This window comes from Hyperolius riggenbachi, chromosome 4 (assembly GCF_040937935.1).
Source record: "Hyperolius riggenbachi isolate aHypRig1 chromosome 4, aHypRig1.pri, whole genome shotgun sequence".
NCBI lineage: Eukaryota > Metazoa > Chordata > Amphibia > Anura > Hyperoliidae > Hyperolius > Hyperolius riggenbachi.
The window spans coordinates 271760424-271778285 of NC_090649.1; the positions used below are offsets into that span (position 1 = coordinate 271760424).

The 17862-nt window shown below is 46.7% G+C and overlaps 1 protein-coding gene across 2 annotated transcripts in view; it reads right to left on the bottom strand.

Annotated features, from left to right (window-relative positions):
- The window catches only part of SEC63 (SEC63 homolog, protein translocation regulator), a 158296-nt gene that overhangs the window by 41563 nt on the left and 98871 nt on the right, over positions 1 to 17862 (bottom strand). For both annotated transcript variants that reach the window (XM_068231260.1, XM_068231259.1), the window contains 6 exons: positions 15966 to 16074; positions 13837 to 13931; positions 13621 to 13753; positions 13438 to 13530; positions 7087 to 7241; positions 3222 to 3369 (listed from right to left, as the gene is read on the bottom strand). In XM_068231260.1, the coding sequence (XP_068087361.1) occupies positions 3222 to 3369; positions 7087 to 7241; positions 13438 to 13530; positions 13621 to 13753; positions 13837 to 13931; positions 15966 to 16074 (733 nt within the window). The remainder of the gene's footprint in view (positions 1 to 3221; positions 3370 to 7086; positions 7242 to 13437; positions 13531 to 13620; positions 13754 to 13836; positions 13932 to 15965; positions 16075 to 17862) is intronic.

Genomic DNA, 17862 nt, shown 5'->3' on the forward strand with positions numbered 1-17862 from the left:
GCGAGCGGGAGCGCGGGCAGCGGCGGGAGCGAGGAAAGCACGGATTTCTCCGTCCCTGGGGGTGAAAGGATAGAAAAAGGGACGGAGAAATTCGTACGGGCGGGGGGTAAAGTGGTTATAGTCTGAAAACCACTGCTCCTGCGTTGCCATGTCCTCAATCCCGCTGATGTCACCAGGAGCGCACTGCGCAGACACAAACCATACTGGGCGCAGTTTGCTCCTGGTGACATCAGCGGGATCGAGGACACGGCAACGCAGGCGCAATGGTTTTCAGACTTTAAAGTCTGAAATTTCAGAAGTGAACCGGAGGCGGGGCCGGAGCATCGGTGAGTGGCTGCACGGGCAAAGGATGTCTGCGGGGGACCATTAGAAGCCCCCGGTAAGTTCAACTCATTTTCCCCCGACCCCCATACAGTGTCCCTTTAAGTTTTTATAATAGCAATTTGCATATACTCCAGAATGTTATGATGAGTGTTCAGATGAATTGCATAGTCCTTTGCCATGAAAATTAACTGAATCCCAAAAAAACCTGTCCACTGCATTTGATTGCTGTCATAAAAGGACCTGCTGAGATCAGTTCAGTAATTGTCTTGTTAACTCAGGTGAGAATGTTGACGAGCACAAGGCTGGAGATCATTATGTCAGGCTGATTGGGTTAGAATGGCAGATTTGACATGTTAAAAGGAGGGTGATGCTTGAAATCATTGATCTTTCATCGATAACCATGGTGACCAGCAAAGAAACGCATGCAGCCATCATTGCGTTGCATAAAAATGGCTTCACAAGCAAGGATATTGTGGCTACTAACATTGCACCTAAATCAACAGTTTATAGGATCATCAAGAACTTCAAGGAATTAGGTTCAATTCTTGTTAAAGCGGTATTGTCACCATAAAAATCAAATTTCAACAGCAACTGGTCTGAGTGTATTAAGTGATAAAGATGCTAATCCTGCATTCAAAACTTTTTTTCTGCTGTGATGGTTTGGAGTTATTACATACTATAGGAGCACTGGCCCTAGTGCCAAACAGTGCCAAAAAGTTGAATGCTGCGAGTTCTTTTGAATGCTAGGAGTTATTTTTATCTATAATATATTCCTCCTATTCCATTTATTTCCCTGCCTAGCTGATCACTTGTGTTTACAAGCAAGGCTGAGGTGACTCAGTGATTGGATGTGTAAAGAATAATAAAAAAAAAAAAAAAAAAAAAAGACTGAGGAGGGCAGCTAATGAATAATGAATACACAATGAGCAAGAGAAGGGATGGGGGAAACAAGAGTCAGGGAGGATATGATATCAGCATTAGCTTGGCAAGATGGCCACTGCCTAGAAAAGGATTTTCTGATTTTCCTTTGTAAAATTCACAGGAATCATTACGTGGATAGCACAATACATCTGTTATGTAAGTAGAGGTAGTATTTATCTACTTATATATGTGGTTTTTATTTCTAGGTTAGCATGGGTGTCGCTTGTTCTTTAAGAAGGCTTCAGGGCGTTCAAGAAAGTCCAGCAAGCGACAGGATCGTCTCCTAAAGAGGATTCAGCTGCAGGATCGGAGTGCAACCAGTGCAGAGGTTTGCTCAGGAATGTCAGCAGGCAGGTGTGAGCGCATCTGCACGCACAGTGAGGCGAAGACTTTTGGAAAATGGCCTGGTGTCAAGAAAGGCAGCAAAGAAGCCACTTATCTCCCTAAAAAACATCAGGGACAGATTGATCTTCTGCAGATAGTATGGTGAATGGACTGCTGAGGACTGGGGCAAAGTCATATTCTCTGATGAAGCCCCTTTCCGATTGTTTGAGGCATCTGGAAAAAGGTTCGTCAGGAGAAGAAAAGGTGAGCGCTACCATCAGTCCTGTGTCATGCCAACAGTAAAGCATCCTAAGGCCATTCATGTGTGGGGTTGCTACTCATCCAAGGGAGTTGGGGCTCACTCACAATTTTGCCAAAAAACACAGCCATGAATATAGAATGGTACCAAAACAGCCTCCAACAGCAACTTCTTCCAACAACAGTTTTTCCAGCACGATGGAGCACCTTGTCATAAGGCAAAAGTGATAACCAAGTGGCTCGAGGCCCAAAACGTTGACATTTTGGGTCCATGGCCTGGAAACTCCCTAGATAGCAGTGGCTGGATAGTGTAGTGGTTAAGGGCTCTGCCTCTGACACAGGAGACCTGGGTTCAAATCTCAGCTCTGCTTGTTCAGTAAGCCAGCACCTAATTAGTAGGAGACCTTGGGCAAGTCTCCCTAACACTGCTACTGCCTATAGAGCGCGTCCTAGTGGCTGCAGCTCTGGCGCTTTGAGTCCGCCAGGAGAAAAGCGCAATATAAATGTTCTGTGTTTGTTTGTTTGTTTGTTTGTTTAGATTTTAATCCCATTGAGAACTTGAGGTCATTCCTCAGGAGGCGGGTGGACAAACAAAAAAACAACTAATTCTGATTATGAAAGAATGGGTTGCTATCAGTCAGGATTTGGCCCAGAAGTTGATTGAGAGCATGCCCAGTCGAATTGCAGAGGTCCTGAAAAAGAAGGGCCAACACTGCAAATACTGACTCTGCATAAATCTCATGTAATTGTCAATAAAAGCCTACGAAACATATTAAGTGCTTATAATTATATTTCAGTACATCACATAAACAACTGAAACAAAGATCTAAAAGCAGTTTAGCAGCAAACTTTGTGAAAACTAATATTTTTTACAGTCTCAAAACTTTTGGCCAGGGCTGTAGTCTCCTAGTGGCTCTGGGTCACCATGGGCTACCTGGGTATTCTTTAGTACTGGTACAAGCCCTATACAATAGAGCAATATCCATGCTAGCACTGAGGAGGACTATACAATTTGAAACAGACAGTTGGGTTGATTTGGCTCTCTAAATGTATAATTACTAGACACGAAGGGATCTGGATGTGCAGACTTGTTTTTCAAAGGCACGAAGAGATGATTTGCATAGTCGGGAGAGGTGTATCATGGGAAACCACAGTTGCTCACCTAATGCTGAATTATCTAAAATACCTTCTGTTTTAAGAAGGCATAATGATAATAAATAATGGAGGTAGTTATGTAGAGAAATAACAGTGTGTCTAAAATAAAAGGTTTCCTTAAATGAAAAAGGCTGTAACTCTTCATAGGACCCTCGTATATAACATCCCACACATGAAAAGGTTGAAACCGGAAGAATGAAAAATGAAAAAGCAGCAGCTATAACTTATTTCATACATACCCTGAGGCTTTATTTCCATTGTGATATGTGGAAAGCTGCCAAGAACTGCAACCAGCTCCTCATAACTGCTATCTTCCAAAAAGCTAAACAGCAGCCGGCGATCTGACTCCTTCATGCTAACCAGGTCCCGAATGGTCTTGATTTTAAACTGTTTGCAAAGAATAAGTGATCATAAACTATTTGCTACAGGAGTTTTCAAAAAGAAATAAAGCAGATATATAAAATTATAAGGCAGGATTAATTTTGCTATTCATTGAGACGGATTTTGCCGTACTCACGAATTACTTTTAACTTACTAAAAGCCAATTATGTCCAATATTTCAAAAACATTTTTATTACATAAAAAAAGTAAGAATAAAGGATAGCCATCTGGATGCAAAAAGGAGAGCTGGCTTCATCAACTGAAAAATAATTTTTAAATATTTACCAGAGAAGACATAACTTCAGTGGGAAATTGGTTTATTGCGGTGATCTGTGTCACTTTTGGTGGGTTTTGTGAGTGAAATCTGTTCAATAGGAACTTTGACAATAATACAACCAATACACTTGTAATAAACTTTTATTCTCTCTAGAAGATTTCTTTATGAAGTGTGAGTCTATTGGAGATTCTCTAACCTACTGTCTTTACACAATAGCAAAAAAATAAAAACTTGTAAAGGTTTTTAAAGGGAACTTTAACTGAGAGGGATATGAATGTTTCCATGTAAATAATACCAGTTGCTTGTCAGTCATGCTGATCTCTTTGGCTGCAGTAGTGGCTGAATCACACACCTGGAACAAGCATGCAACTAATCCAGTCTGACATCAGTCAGAGCACCTGATCTGCATGCTCGTTGAGGGGCTGTGGCAAAAAGTATTAAAGACACAGGATCAGCAGGAGAGTCAGGCAACTGGTATTATTTTAAAAGGAAAAATCCATATCCTTCTCAGTTTAGGTTCCCTTTAAAGTGCCCCTGTAGTAAAAAAAACACAGAGGCTGCCATATAGGTTTGCCTGGCTGTCCTGCTGACCCTGCATGTCCAAGACTTTAAGTCACTGACTCAAAAAAAGATTCATACTTACCTGCATTTTAACCTTTTTTTGTTCTATCCACCCCCTTCCCCAACACATACACAAGAAAGCCAGTTAGATAAAGTGAAGAAGAGTTAAGGTGCCCATTAATGGTACAATATTTTCATCAGATCTTTCGATGCAATATTTACAATAAAATTGTACAGAAAACAGAGCTGTGTTTGGTGAAAATCAATGGAACGGAAAAGTCTTAAAGAAAAATTCCAACCTAGAATTGAACTTTATCCCAATCAGTAGCTGATGCCCCCTTTTACATGAGAAATATAATGCTTTTCACAAACAGACCATCAGGGGGCGCTGTATGACTGATTTTGTGCTGAAACCCCTCCCACAAGAAGCTCTGAGTACCGCGGTACTCTCGGCAAACTGCCACAATGTAACAATGTTCACAGACAGGAAATAGCTGTTTACAGCTGTCTGTAACAGCCAAACCAGCTAGGAGCAGCTACATAACCTGCCCACAGTAAAAATGTCACCATGTAATAAATGTCAGAATGTAAACCGGGGAGAGGAGATTTTACAATGAGCAAGCACTGACTAAATCATTTATACATAATTATGGTATAAATGAAGCACTTTTTTTACTACATTATTTTCACTGGAGCTCCTCTTTAATCTGAAATTTGGATTTTACGATCGTATCTGAAGAGAGAAAATGTGTTTAAGGGAAATATAAAATTACCTTCCAATTACTTTAGACTATTAAAAGCGTGTCAAAAGATCGCATCTGAAGAAAAAAATTGTACCATTAATGGGCACCTTTAGACCTACTGTTTGTTGTGTTTACACTGAAATTTCCCTTGCTTGCTTTCTTCTGTGACATCCATGAGTGTGAACATTTATATATTCCCAAATGGAGTACAAAATGCAATAAAAATCTGATAAAGGTTCTACCTTTCTTTAACCCTCCTGGCGGTTTGCTAAAAAAAAAATCGCCAGGGGGCAGCAAATCTTTTTTTTTTTTTTCCCATGTAGCGAGACAAAGTCTCGCTACATGATAGCCGCTACTCAGCGGCATCCCCCCAGCCCCTCCGATCGCCTCCGGCGATCAGGAGATCCCGTTCAAAGAACGGGATCTCCTGGAGGGCTTCCCCCGTCGCCATGGCGACGGGGCGGGATGACGTCACCGACGTCATGACGTCAAAGGGGATTCCTATCCACCCCATAGAGCTGCCTGGCACTGATTGGCCAGGCAGCGCACGGGGTCTGGGGGGGGGGGGGGCGGCTGCGGCGCGACGGATAGCGGCGGATCGGCGGCGATCGGGCACTGCACGCAGCTAGCAAAGTGCTAGCTGCGTGCAGCAAAAAAAAAAAAAAATTATGCAAATCGGCCCAGCGGGGCCTGAGCGGTGCCTTCCGGCGGCATAGCCCGAGCTCAGCTCGGGCTTACCGCCAGGAAGGTTAATTTAGATTTTGTTTTTAAATCCTCCCTGCGTCTCTGGAAGTTCCCATTAACAGTTAGTCCTTTGTAAAACTTCAGAAAGCCACAGGAAATTACCGTATATACTCGCATTCAAGCCAAATTTTGACTCCCAAAAAGGGGGCCAAAAGTTGGGGGGGGGGGGGGGTCGGCTTGTATGCGAGTCATGTTGGTCCGCGGGTCCCACCCCTCCGCTGGTCCCCCGCTCCCCCCACGACCGCTGCCATTACCTGCCCGCATCTTCTATTCCCCTCTCCGTGCTTGTAAACATTCACAGCAGCGCGCCCGGCGCTGCTACTGTGATGAGGCAGGAGACAGGAAAGAGCGCGGCTTCCTGTTACTATGGGAACCGCTCTTTCCTGGCTCGCCGCTCGTCACAGTAGCAGCGCCGGGCGCGCTGCTGTGAATCTTTACAAGCACAGAGAGGGGAATAGAAGATGCGGGCAGGTAATAGCAGCGGCGGTGGGGGCGACTATACTACCTACACTGGGAACTTTACTAGCTATACTGAGCGCTATACTAGCTATACTGAGCACTATACTAGCTAAACTGGGGCACTTTACTAGCTAAACTGGGGCACTTTACTAGCTAAACTGGGGCACTTTACTAGCTAAACTGGGGCACTTTACTAGCTAAACTGGGGCACTTTACTAGCTAAACTGGGGCACTTTACTAGCTAAACTGGGGCACTTTACTAGCTAAACTGGGGCACTTTACTAGCTAAACTGGGGCACTTTACTAGCTAAACTGGGGCACTTTACTAGCTAAACTGGGGCACTTTACTAGCTAAACTGGGGCACTTTACTAGCTAAACTGGGGCACTTTACTAGCTAAACTGGGGCACTTTACTAGCTAAACTGGGGCACTTTACTAGCTAAACTGGGGCACTTTACTAGCTAAACTGGGGCACTTTACTAGCTAAACTGGGGCACTTTACTAGCTATACTGAGCACTATACTAGCTATACTGAGCACTATACTAGCTATACTGGGGCACTACCTACCCATACTGGGCACTTTACTAGCTATACTGGGACACACTAGGGGAATAAGGCGGCCAGCATTTCCTACCCCCGGCTTATATGGGGGTCAATCATTTTTTCCCTGGTTTTTCAGGTAAATGTTGGGGGTCGGCTTTTATGCGAGTATATACGGTACCTGAAATCTCCCCAGTGTGGACATAGACACCAGTAAACACTTGGCAGAGATCTTTCTAACTGCTTGCTCTATTAAAACCCCTTACAAATGGTTTTGTGTGGAGTTGGGTATTAAATAATGTTTATCTGTGTGTTATATGAAAGAACATATTGAAAATACTAGTGCCCTTTTCTATACAGCAACAAGGGTGCAGTAGATAAGGCTCTGACTCCGGTACCTTTTTGTGATTAAATACTCTTCTAAGATGGTCGTCTTCTATAAAAGGCAACTGCATAAATGGAGATTTAAACTGCTGGAGGCCTTGCACTGTCATTTGACACAGCTTCATACAATTCTCCAAAGAGGACAGTGACGGTGGTCTCAGTTCCCGCTCTAAACGGAGTAAATCAATTTAAATTTTTTTGTCAATTTTACAGTTCAGTAGAGTAATGACAGACAGATTACACTTTACAATACCAAACGCTATGGTTGTAAAGCAATAAAAAAAACAAACAAACAGGATAAATGGCCTGAGTAAAGTCAATATAATATTAACAGTTTTCTAAAATGTGCCTTAGGGCCTGATCAAACTTGCACTCGCCTGTGCATTTTTAAGCAATGCATATCAGTTTGTAACATTGATGTGTTGCTAAAAAGTGCACAGAAGTATGCAAGTGTGTTCAAGGCCTAAAGCATACTCAATTTCCACCAATGCATGCTTATTGTATACATACAGCATCCTGACACTAATTCCTTCAGCAATACATATGCAGGATATGTGCAAAATACGAGTTGTGTGTAAAGCTTTGTTCTAAACCCAATTCCGTGAATTAATATTTTTTTCTTTCACCCAGGGGCGTCGCTAGCCCTGTTTTAGGGGGGCACGTGCCCCCAATCTTTCCTGGGGTGCCACGGATCTCCGCCCGGCCGCCCCCTCCGTCAAGACTCAGCGGCTCCCTCCAGCCGCCGCGTCACTGACAGTCTCAGACCTCAGGATCAGGCGGCGAGCCGGCGACCAATCGTGCGGGCGCTAGGACCCAGCGCCCGCACTGATATGCGGAAGTGACATCACTTCCGCATATCGAGCGGGTGCGTCCAGCGCCCGCTCGTACATCTGGTCGGGTCGCCGCTGATCCTGAGGTCTGCTGAGAGGTAGGGGGGGAGCGGCGGCGGCGGCTAGAGGGGGGGCCTCCCTGTCACTCACTCACTCACCAAAGGGGCTCCCTGTCACTCACTCACTGCCTAAAGGGGCTCCCTGTCACTCACTCACTGCCTAAAGGGGCTCCCTGTCACTCACTCACTGCCTAAAGGGGCTCCCTGTCACTCACTCACTGCCTAAAGGGGCTCCCTGTCACTCACTCACTGCCTAAAGGGGCTCCCTGTCACTCACTCACTGCCTAAAGGGGCTCCCTGTCACTCACTCACTCCCTAAAGGGGCTCCCTGTCACTCACTCACTCCCTAAAGGGGCTCCCTGTCACTCACTCACTCCCTAAAGGGGCTCCCTGTCACTCACTCCCTAAAGGGGCTCCCTGTCACTCACTCACTCCCTAAAGGGGCTCCCTGTCACTCACTCCCTAAAGGGGCTCCCTGTCACTCACTCCCTAAAGGGGCTCCCTGTCACTCACTCCCTAAAGGGGCTCCCTGTCACTCACTCCCTAAAGGGGCTCCCTGTCACTCACTAACTCCCTAAAGGGGCTCCCTGTCACTCACTAACTCCCTAAAGGGGCTCCCTGTCACTCACTCCCTAAAGGGGCTCCCTGTCACTCACTCCCTAAAGGGGCTCCCTGTCACTCACTCCCTAAAGGGGCTCCCTGTCACTCACTCCCTAAAGGGGCTCCCTGTCACTCACTCACTCCCTAAAGGGGCTCCCCTGGCACTCACTCCCTAAAGGGGCTCCCCTGGCACTCACTCACTCCCTAAAGGGGCTCCCTGGCACGCACTCACTCCCTAAAGGGGCTCCCTGGCACTCACTCACTCCCTAAAGGGGCTCCCTGTCACTCACTCACTCCCTAAAGGGGCTCCCTGTCACTCACTCACTCCCTAAAGGGGCTCCCTGTCACTCACTCACTCCCTAAAGGGGCTCCCTGGCACGCACCCACTCCCTAAAGGGGCTCCCTGGCACGCACCCACTCCCTAAAGGGGCTCCCTGGCACGCACCCACTCCCTAAAGGGGCTCCCCGGCACGCACCCACTCCCTAAAGGGGCTCCCCGGCACGCACCCACTCCCTAAAGGGGCTCCCCGGCACGCACCCACTCCCTAAAGGGGCTCCCTGTCACTCACTCACTGCCTAAAGGGGCTCCCTGTCACTCACTCACTCCCTAAAGGGGCTCCCTGTCACTCACTCACTCCCTAAAGGGGCTCCCTGTCACTCACTCACTCCCTAAAGGGGCTCCCTGTCACTCACTCACTCCCTAAAGGGGCTCCCTGTCACTCACTCACTCCCTAAAGGGGCTCCCTGTCACTCACTCACTCCCTAAAGGGGCTCCCTGTCACTCACTCACTCCCTAAAGGGGCTCCCTGTCACTCACTCACTCACTCCCTAAAGGGGCTCCCTGTCACTCACTCACTCCCTAAAGGGGCTCCCTGTCACTCACTCACTCCCTAAAGGGGCTCCCTGTCACTCACTCCCTAAAGGGGCTCCCTGTCACTCACTCACTCCCTAAAGGGGCTCCCCTGGCACTCACTCCCTAAAGGGGCTCCCCTGGCACTCACTCACTCCCTAAAGGGGCTCCCCTGGCACTCACTCACTCCCTAAAGGGGCTCCCCTGGCACTCACTCACTCCCTAAAGGGGCTCCCCTGGCACTCACTCACTCCCTAAAGGGGCTCCCTGTCACTCACTCACTGCCTAAAGGGGCTCCCTGTCACTCACTCACTCCCTAAAGGGGCTCCCTGTCACTCACTCACTCCCTAAAGGGGCTCCCTGTCACTCACTCACTCCCTAAAGGGGCTCCCTGTCACTCACTCACTCCCTAAAGGGGCTCCCTGTCACTCACTCACTCCCTAAAGGGGCTCCCTCTCACTCACTCACTCCCTAAAGGGGCTCCCTGTCACTCACTCACTCCCTAAAGGGGCTCCCTGTCACTCACTCACTCACTCCCTAAAGGGGCTCCCTGTCACTCACTCACTCCCTAAAGGGGCTCCCTGTCACTCACTCACTCCCTAAAGGGGCTCCCTGTCACTCACTCCCTAAAGGGGCTCCCTGTCACTCACTCCCTAAAGGGGCTCCCTGTCACTCACTCACTCCCTAAAGGGGCTCCCCTGGCACTCACTCCCTAAAGGGGCTCCCCTGGCACTCACTCACTCCCTAAAGGGGCTCCCCTGGCACTCACTCACTCCCTAAAGGGGCTCCCCTGGCACTCACTCACTCCCTAAAGGGGCTCCCTGGCACGCACTCACTCCCTAAAGGGGCTCCCTGGCACTCACTCACTCCCTAAAGGGGCTCCCTGTCACTCACTCACTCACTCCCTAAAGGGGCTCCCTGTCACTCACTCACTCCCTAAAGGGGCTCCCTGGCACGCACCCACTCCCTAAAGGGGCTCCCTGGCACGCACCCACTCCCTAAAGGGGCTCCCTGGCACGCACCCACTCCCTAAAGGGGCTCCCTGGCACGCACCCACTCCCTAAAAGGGCTCCCTGGCACGCACCCACTCCCTAAAGGGGCTCCCCGGCACGCACCCACTCCCTAAAGGGGCTCCCCGGCACGCACCCACTCCCTAAAGGGGCTCCCTGGCACGCACCCACTCCCTAAAGGGGCTCCCTGGCACGCACCCACTCCCTAAAGGGGCTCCCTGGCACGCACTCACTCCCTAAAGGGGCTCCCTGTCACTCACTCCCTAAAGGGGCTCCCTGTCACTCACTCACTCCCTAAAGGGGCTCCCTGTCACTCACTCACTCCCTAAAGGGGCTCCCTGTCACTCACTCCCTAAAGGGGCTCCCTGTCACTCACTCACTCCCTAAAGGGGCTCCCTGTCACTCACTCACTCCCTAAAGGGGCTCCCTGGCACGCACCCACTCCCTAAAGGGGCTCCCTGGCACGCACTCACTCCCTAAAGGGGCTCCCTGGCACGCACTCACTCCCTAAAGGGGCTCCCTGGCACGCACTCACTCCCTAAAGGGGCTCCCTGGCACGCACTCACTCCCTAAAGGGGCTCCCTGGCACGCACTCACTCCCTAAAGGGGCTCCCTGGCACGCACTCACTCCCTAAAGGGGCTCCCTGGCACTCACTCACTTCCTAAAGGGGCTCCCTGGCACTCACTTCCTAAAGGGGCTCCCTGGCACTCACTTCCTAAAGGGGCTCCCTGGCACTCACTCACTTCCTAAAGGGGCTCCCTGGCACTCACTCACTCCCTAAAGGGCCTCCCTGTCACTCACTCACTCCCTAAAGGGCCTCCCTGTCACTCACTCCCTCCCTAAAGGGGCTCCCTGTCACTCACTCACTCCCTAAAGGGGCTCCCTGTCACTCACTCACTGCCTAAAGGGGCTCCCTGTCACTCACTCACTGCCTAAAGGGGCTCCCTGGCACTCACTCACTGCCTAAAGGGGCTCCCTGGCACTCACTCACTGCCTAAAGGGGCTCCCTGGCACTCACTCACTGCCTAAAGGGGCTTCCTGTCACTCACTCACTGCCTAAAGGGGCTCCCTGGCACTCACTCACTACCTAAATGTGCTCCCTGTCACTCACTATCGGGGTCCCTGTCACTCACTACCTAACTGGAGGCGCCTGTCACTCACTAGCTAACCTGGGGGTCCCTGTCACTCACTACCTAACTTGGGGGGCTACCATATTAAGGGGGCATTCTGCCTATTTATGTGAAATGCTGTCTATTTATGTCCCTCATGACTGCTGAATGTGTCTTGTTGGGAGCCTTATGATTTGTTGGGGGCCTCATGATTGCTGAATTTGTCTTGTTGGGGGCCTCATGATTTGTTGGGGGCCTCATGATTGCTGAATTTGTCTTGTTGGGGGCCTCCTGATTTGTTGGGGGCATCATGATTGCTGAATATGTCTTGTTGGGGGTCACATGATTGCTAACTGCGAGACTATGGGAAAAGCTGAATCCTTATCATATGAGACAATAGCATTAAACCTACTTTTTTAGCGTTTTAAAACAGAAAATAAAACTGGGAGGTTCTAAAAAATTGAATACATTTTTCAGGAGTAGGATGGATGAAATTGTTTATCTTCACAGTTTATTTTCAACTTGGATTTTCCATAATGTTCATGTATGAGTTAAAACGTTTGTACAGTATTTAGTTTAAATTGCTGTTGCCACTTTGCGATAGATACCGGTAAGTGACTTTTGGGTTGCAGTTTGGGCACTCGGCCTCCAAAAGGTTCGCCACCACTGTCCTAATCTGATGTCCCACCATTGCTAGGTTCATGTAAATTTGTCTCCACCTGTTACCACACCTATATTCTGGTCCATGGCCCACCCATTTTTTGGTGCGGCGCGATAAGCACGCCGCACAACGTGATCGTCATATTTTTGGCACGCTAGCTGCAGTGTGCTGAATTCTGCTGCCTACAGTATGTACAGTATACGCTGTTCTCAAGTGCTTGCACTGTGTGCTGATTTACCTCCAGTGTGTACAGTGTAAGGTGCTACTCTGTGCCTTTATTGATTGTAAACCAGCTGTATTGTATGCTGATCCCTGCTACTTTCAGTATGTACAGTATTAGCTGTAAAGCCTGGTACACACATACAATTTTGATTAGCCAATTTTAGCTCTGTTCATAAAATTCATTGTCTGTTGGCCCACTTACTGCACGGGGGTGGGAAATTGGGGGTCAGTGATTGACCAATCAAAATTGTATGTGCGTATACATCTTTGATCTATGCCTATACTGATTGTAAATGATCGAAATAAAGGACAGGGGGCTCCGTCCAATATTTCGATGGGCAGGCCCGTTATCCGTAGCTTACACCGCTGCTAAGTTCATGTACATTTGGCCCCACCCATGGCCACGCCCACTCACCGCATGGCCACGCCCATTTACCTCCCCGCCTGGTGCCCACAGGTGCCACTGATCTCCAAGGACCCTAGAAACGCCCCTGCTTTCACCACCTACTCATCCAAATACCAAAATAGGTGGTGAAGGCAGGGTGCTGGTGCAACACACACCAACCAGAACTGAGGAGGTTGGCTGCTGCAATCATTCTGTAGCCCTTCTGACTGGAAGTCACTGCTGGAGCCTTAAGGGGATTTGGTGAATACCAAGTAGGGCAGGAAGACTGTTTTTTTAATACTTGATCAAGTGAAGAATTAGAACATGTGGCAGATTTTACTGCTCATTCTGTTTCTACATGCAGAAACATCCACTCACTCCCTGTTCAGTGACAATGGGAGGCGAAGTGAAAAAAAAAAAACTTCTCATAGGGAACATTGCCAGCAATAACAACGGGCTTGGAAGGAATATGCAGTAACTGTAGTTCTGATGTGCTAGCACTGCTACCTGGAATATAACCTCCATGAAAAGAATGAAGGGGCAGGGAAAAAGATGCAATAGACATACATAGAAGGGGGAGCATCAATTTTTAATAGAGTAAATTTTGCATACAGCACTTTAAGAAAATAACTTCTTACCCTCTCTGCTACGAGCCATGATTATAAGCTGGCATATTACATTAACCATTTCCTGCAGCAGAGCAGGACACTTCTTTAAGATGAACTGCTGATCTGCAAAACCAAAAACAAAGATTACCATACATGTTCCAAACTATAGAGAGATTGGTACTTTGCAAACCTAGCAGGAAGTGTTCATATTACCGTCTTTCAGCGTCTCTGGAATCTGCATCCGTGATAAGTGAGCCAACAGAAGAACCCTGGCCTTAAGGCTGTAGGGGCATGTAAGTGGGGGCTCATTCTTCTTAAGATTAATCCCACCAATTTCTCTTATTAGCTAAAGAAAATAAAGATATTTTCACCATGGCAATAATTAACATGTATACCATAAGAAGCAGCAAATGAATGAGATTCTGTTACCTGAGGTATTAATATATTATCTGCTGGTCTGCTTGTGGCATCTTTATTATACTGTGGATCAAACTCTGATGCTCCTGCTAAAACCATGATTAGGCCTGAAAAAAAAAAAACTATAAACAACAAACCAGTAAAAGCTAAATGCAGTGCGATTTAAGGCTTCCTTCACTGATAAATACATTTCCAATATACTGGTGTTAAAGAGGAACTGTAAGGTGGAAATGAACTCCCCACCAATGTAAAGCTGGTGGCAGGTTGGTCAGAAAAAAACTCAATTATCGGAGGGGGAAACGTCCTGCACCAAAAGGAAATACAGCTGAAAAAGGTAAAATCCCTCCCGCTCAGTGAAAGCCTAATTAAAATTCAGCCTTGGAGGCACAGCCTTGAGAGTAATGACATCACATGCAGCTACTTCCTCATTTGCAGAATACTTATTTAAGTCCCGACATCTCAGCACTCATACCTCCTACCCACTGGTTCATAAGATAGATTACCCTGTCTCTGAAACCAGCAGGACTAGGGGGCTGCAATTTGGTACCTTCAACATTTGGAGTAGGTAGGAGGTATGAGTGCTAAGATATTTGGACTTAACCAGTTCACTACTAAGAGGTTATTCCCCTTAGGAACCAGAGCAATTTTTACATTTCAGCGCTCCTCCCATTCATTGGCCAATAACCTCATCACTACTTAACACACTTAAATTATCTATGCATTGTTTTTCCACCCCAACTTTTTCTTTGGGTAGAACATTTTGTTAAGATTTTATTTTAAACGCATTTCCACTGGAATAATAAGAACAAAATGTGAAAACACAAAACCAAAAAACAAACATTTCTCAGTTTTCAGCCATTATAGTTTTAAAACAAAAAGTGTGAATATATATAAAACCCCATACCTTTTATTTGCCCATATTATTAGGGCAGGTTCTAGGCTGAATTGCACCCAGTGCGAGGGTGTAAAAATCGCACCTCCCTCCCCCCAGTAGTGCCAGGTATAGGTGCCCACAGTATAGGTTAGCCAGGTCTAGTTGCCACCAGTATAGTTTGCCAGCTTTGCCCCCCCCCCTCCCCCAGTATAGGTAGCCAGGCATAGCTGCCACCAGTATAGGTTAGCTAGGTAGGTGAATCCAGTATAAGGTAGCCTGTATAGTTGCCACCAGTAATCTTGAGTTCTGGACGACCCCTATAGAAACCAATGCTGTTCTAGCAATAGATCAGCAGAGAGTTTGGACCTATGATGGAACCAGGTTTATTGTGCCGTTCCAGCTATACAGTTCCACAAGCGGCTGATTGCTGCAGGGCAGAACTCTCTGCCACACGTGCAAACAATGTGCCAATTGGATGGAGTAAACTCTATGCCTATACGGTCATTCACCACTGCACGTGTCGGTGCGCAGGTTCAGCTCATTGATTAGCCTCCTGGCAATGGAAAGGTTTGCTCCTGTCTAACCAAGTCCGTCCTCTCCATCCACTGTGAGACACGCAGCAGAAACAGTGTGGTGCACCTGGCACTTCCTGCTTCTGTCTTCGGGGGCGACATCACACCCCGGCCTCCATAACCTGTATCGCCCTCCAATCAGGGCTTCACTAGATGGCGATAAGTCGCAGCCAACTTTATAGATGTCACAGCACAATCAACCTGGTTCCATCATAGGACCTGCAATGAATAGCAAGGTTGATAGTTTGCCTAAACTATATCATTAATGTGCACCTTAAGCGGAGTATCAAATATATACCAGGAAGTCTCCCTCTAGTACCTAATTTTCTTTGCTTGAGAACCCTCACCTGACTTATACCCCTGTCATAAATCACCCAATCTAAGGAATCCACATTATGGGATGGTGAAGGGAACTGCTGTGATTGACAGCAATGCAACCGTCTTATAAATGAAGTGCTGAGAACCTGCAAGAATGTAAGGCTCTGAGAGACAATGGGATTCATCAGAGCATGACTTCATCGATAAAGGGATCTTGAAGACAAAAAAGGGGGAACCAGGTACCTGAGTAAGACTTGCTAAAGGGCTAAAAATGGTGTTTCTTGTGCAGAAGGAATTTATGAAATTGTATTCAGAGATAGGTTTTAATGTAAAACCCTGCAGAAATTATATGTCCATGCAATAGCAAAGATACTTACGTTTCATATCCATGTTCCTTGTCTTATATACAAAATAAGTGTAGATCTGAGTTGTACGAATGAGGATTTGATCACCACTATAACGGATTGATTTATACCACCAAGAACCCTGAAATAACAAAACTTCTAAATCAGTATTTTTTTTGTAAACAAATTTTCACCTACATACTTCAACATACCAAATGCTGCCATACTCTTCTACACATAGCAGGCCATTCTCCACAGGGTTGTGGAGTCAGAGTTTGAGTTAGTCGAGGAGTCTGTGCAATTTTGGGCACCTGGAGTCGGTGGTTTCATAAACTAAGGAGTCGCGGAGTCAGGATTTTTGTACCAAATCCACAGCCCTGGTAAGTATTAGACTAGGGATTCAGAGTCATTTTAAGTACCTGGAGTCTGAGTTGGAGTCGGTGGTTTCATAAACTGAGGAGTCGTGGTTGAATGATTTTTGTACAGACTCCACAGCCCTGGTTCTCCACCAATCCAGTAACTGCAGGGAACTCCCTATCTTCACCCCTTTTCACAGGACAGAACATGCGGATGTCAGAGCAAGCCATGCATACATGGTCACTTTTACGCAAGTACACAATTCTGAATGATTTTAGCTGGCAAAATTCTGCTCTGTGTTGAAGGCCGATCAGTCCCCTCAGACCAACCATGCTTTGGGAAAAACAGCAATTCACTGATTTGAAATTTAAGGTTGATCATTACTATATTTCCATACAGCTGGAGGTACTTCTCCACTTTCCACAAAAACGGGGAAGGGAGTGTTCACATGCTATTACATTAAGATGGTGCTCAGACCAAGCTTTGCAAATCTTCCAAACATCGTATGCATTTAAGTATGGAAAAAGTAAGCTCACCCTCAAAACTATGAAATCAGAATCAAGTACACAATTATGAGCTGAGTGTTAGAGGGCTTTCTGGTAGAATTTATGCCAACCATTCACTGATCAATAAAAGCTCTATGTAGCAAGCAATCAATCAGGGAGTATTGATTGCTAATACCACCTTGCCCTTTAAATCTCAGTTACATTTTAGCAGAAATCTAAAAAAATTAAACCACTAATGTTGCACTGCTTGACACTTGGTGCCTGCTACTCCCTCGCTGCTCTTCCTTTTGCCTGCTTAATAGCAATTTCCCAACATGCCCAACACCCTTTCAATTGAAAAGTCCTACAAAATGTGTTCCAAACAGTAATTTCTGCTGCTGCACACTTCTGCTTGCTGTAGACCCTCCCTCTTGCAATTCATCCATCTGAGATGATTTCTTCTAGGACAATTACTACTGCAAGGAAATTTGATGAGGCTAAAAAAAAACAAAAACTTACTGCTCAAATGGAGTGTACCACGCTTTACGTTGTTGCATTTGATGTGCCCACTGTAGCTATTTCTTTGATATCAGTGGAGAGAAAAAAATAAAGGGATCCTGATGTGAGAGCTATATGGATGTTGCCATATTTATTTCCTTTAAACAATACTGGTTGCCTGGCAGACCTGCTGGTGTCTACATCAAACCAGAAACAAGCATGCAGCTAATCTTGTCAGACTTGACCGTAATGTCAAAACACCTCATCAACATATGCTTGTTCTGGGTCTATGGCTATAAGGATTAGAGGCAGAGGATCAGCAGGATAGTCAAACAACTGGTATTGTTTAAAAGGAAATAAACATGGCAGACTCCATATACCTCTCACATCAAGATCCCTTTAATTTTTTCTCTCCACTGATATCAATATCAAAGAAATAGCTACAGTAGGCACATCAAATGCAACAATGTAAAGTGTGGTACTGATGTTATCCACGTACCATGGGTCGCACTAATTGTACAATGCGTGGTACACAGTTGCCGGTAGTAATGTCAATATTACCATGTGTTACTTGCACACAGCTACATTGA